At 28.4% G+C, this 3118-nt stretch overlaps 1 protein-coding gene across 1 annotated transcript; it reads left to right on the top strand.

Annotated features, from left to right (window-relative positions):
- Positions 1–68: 68 nt before the first annotated feature.
- On the top strand, positions 69–1024 carry LOAG_14014 (hypothetical protein; the record flags this gene model as incomplete). Its single annotated transcript, XM_020448753.1, has 3 exons — positions 69–172; positions 337–444; positions 847–1024. The coding sequence occupies 3 exons, from the start codon at positions 69–71 to the stop codon at positions 1022–1024; spliced, it is 390 nt and encodes a 129-aa protein (XP_020301127.1).
- Positions 1025–3118: the final 2094 nt, after the last annotated feature.

Below are 3118 nucleotides of genomic sequence, written 5' to 3'. Positions count from 1 at the left end.
CACATGTACAATTCTATGCAGTGATAACATCACATTCATACAGAAAAACTCATGATTTAACATGGTATATGCAAATTAATACATGCTCTACACATTCCTCATATTTGTCAAGAATTTCTTTCCGTTTATTCGCGACATCTGTTGACAAAAAATTTTTTACACGGGTTTATATGTATTTCAATTCAGTAATTAAAATGTTCTTATTTCAGCAGGGTTTAAATTTTGTCTTTAGTTTTTTTCTCTATTGATGAGTTAGAGATATGGAAAGAAGCGATTTTTCCTAATAATTTATGCTAACTTCTTTTCAGATAATGAATTTAACGTTTTTTTTTTTAGTAAATATTTTAATGGTAATGCAAAGAAGGCTTTGCTTGCATTAATTCAATATTCTCGTAACAGCAATTCATACTTTGCTGATTTACTTAATAACTCACTGAAGGTACCGTTGATTTTGTTGTTATTTGGTAAACAATTAATTCATAAATAAATGATAATTCATAAAAATCGTATGCATAGGACAAAACAGATCATCTGTTCGTGTAAAGGCAAATGAGGTATTTAAGGTCAACGTATGGAAGTTTCATTTTTGCACACAATATCAACAAACTCCATCAAGGAATTATAGAAATACCTGAGCTAAATTTTGATGTCACATTTAAAAAATGTGCCAAATCAGTGATTTCATCAGATAAATCCATCGAGTATTTCTTGCTTTATTATTGCTTGCATTTTAGTACAGCATAATGATAAAGGACAGTGATATAATGATAACAATAACAAAGATGATGTATGTGTTTTGTATGATTTAATTTCTTTTTTTTTGTTTGCATTTTTTTAGAATCCAAGTGAAACGAGAAATAGTGATTTGCTTCGTCTGATAATTTCACGATCTGAAATTGATCTTGCGACAATCTCTGAAGCATACATGAAAGGTTATAAGAAGAAATTAACTGATGAAATTAATAGAGAATGTAATGGTTCATACCGTGATTGGTTAATTGCTATTATTAAAGGGAATATATAATATTCGATTTTGAATTAAACTTTTAGTATTTGTTAATCACTTTGCTTTTTTTGCTCTGTTTTTTTCTTCTTTTCTTTTTTTCGATAAGAATTCGTTTATGTGGTACATTCCAAATATTCAGCACGAATTATTAGGTAGGACTTTTTAAAACTTGAATTATACAAAAGGAATTATTAAGCAGTATTTTCGATTTAATTTGTGCAAAATTTAAATTGGATAGCATGAGGAAAGAATGGAGGAAAATACTGAAAAATATAAAAATTAATATAATTTTTTTATTATATCAGGAAAATTATTAAAGGATTATTTAATGCATTCCAGTGAAGAATGGTGGAATAATTAGTTTTTTGTTATTTCCCCACTATTAATTTTATTTTTCTTCTATTATAGTAAAAACTTTCATTTTAATATCATTCTTATTTCCAACACTTTTGATGAAAATTGAAATAGGTTAAAGAGCAAAGGAACAAGAAAAGAAAGGACGAAATAGATATCGTTCTAAGCCGCTAATTTTATCGTTAAAATTTCAATTGATTATGCATATGATAAAATTAGTCAAATCTAACCGATTAAAATTAATTGAATTGGGAAGATTCGAAATGTTTTGTTTCACTGAAAACAATTTTCCATTACATTACTAAAGTATTTTCGAATCGACAACTTCATTAGTCATTTATAAAAACTATTGATAAGATTTGCAGACATATGCAACGGAGTGATGCTTACCACTTACATATCATTTATGATAGGATGATGTGACAGAACCTTATGCTTTATTAAATAGCAAATAGAACTTATCAAATTGTGCATGACATATGTACTTTTTTCAATCATTCAGTGCTTCTTTTTTCGTGTCATTTCGTTTTAATTATAGAAGCCTAACTTAGCTAATATTATTTCCTTCCGATGCAATTTGATATTGCTTATATTGTTTAGCTAATAAACAAGAAATACTTTTAATTTAAATAAACAGTTTTGCATTTTTTCAATTAGTGTAAATTTTTTCTTTTATCACATAAAATGTTATCCATATTTGAATATGCGCATTTTATGCTTCAATGTTAATTATTCTGGCAAATGGCATAGTTCATGGCATAAGTCTTTAAATCATTTTTTTTTTAAATTTCCCCATTTAATATTTTTCCTTAAGCTTCCCCATCCAACATTTTTTCATGTCTTCGGTGCGTAATTTTGCTGTTAAAATTCAATGGTTTTTTAAATTTAGGTATAAGCAAATCCAAGCATAATTTCCATATCGATTTAGTTTAACTTCAAATATTTCAACCATTGCGGTGACCAAATGTCATTGCTTCTGTATGAAAGCAATAACATTTACCTATTTTATTTCCGATACAATTACAACAGTTTATTTCCGACACAATTACAATAGTTTATTTCCGATACAATTACAATAGATCAAGATGAAATTTCGCTTTTCTTTGTCAGCTATCTCAATAATTTTCAGTAGTTTTCTTCCGATATACGCCTTTCTGATATGGCATATTATTATTTGGGAATGGAAATGAAACATTTCGTTAGGAAAGTTTGATTTAAAGTTCAATATCGAAGCTTACAGAAATTGACAATAAATTATAATTGCTCATTGTCGTTCGCTTAGCTGTCTCGTTTGATAAGAAATTTCATCATGGTAGTTCACTGAATTCCAGCACAGTTTTTACATTTCCAAATCTGGGAAGATTGATGAGCAGAATTCAGTATTTGATTATACTCCAAGAAATTGGCAAAAGGATTAGCAGGGAGTTGAGAAACAATAAAATTGTGACCTGTTTTGAAATATTAATGGTAATATGAATTGCATTTTATTTACTGATAAAAGGTGTGAAATTTTCTTCGCAAAATCATTCATTAAATACATACATTCATCAGATTAACGTCAAACGAATCACATAATCAAAAATATCGATAACCGCCAATTTGTCATGTATTTACATATCGCAACACTCATTGTATTGCAGATAGAAAAACGGACTTGAAATTTTGCTAAATTTGCGAAACTAACAAGAAGTTCCGAGGCATGCTTTCATGTGTCTTTTCAAGCTGCGCTTGCTGCCGTAGGATCTGTTGCAATTTTCG

This window comes from Loa loa, assembly GCF_000183805.2.
Source record: "Loa loa unplaced genomic scaffold supercont3.577, whole genome shotgun sequence".
Lineage (NCBI taxonomy): Eukaryota > Metazoa > Nematoda > Chromadorea > Rhabditida > Onchocercidae > Loa > Loa loa.
The sequence above is the reverse complement of the archived record's forward strand: the minus strand, read 5'-3'. Positions and strand labels throughout refer to the sequence as shown.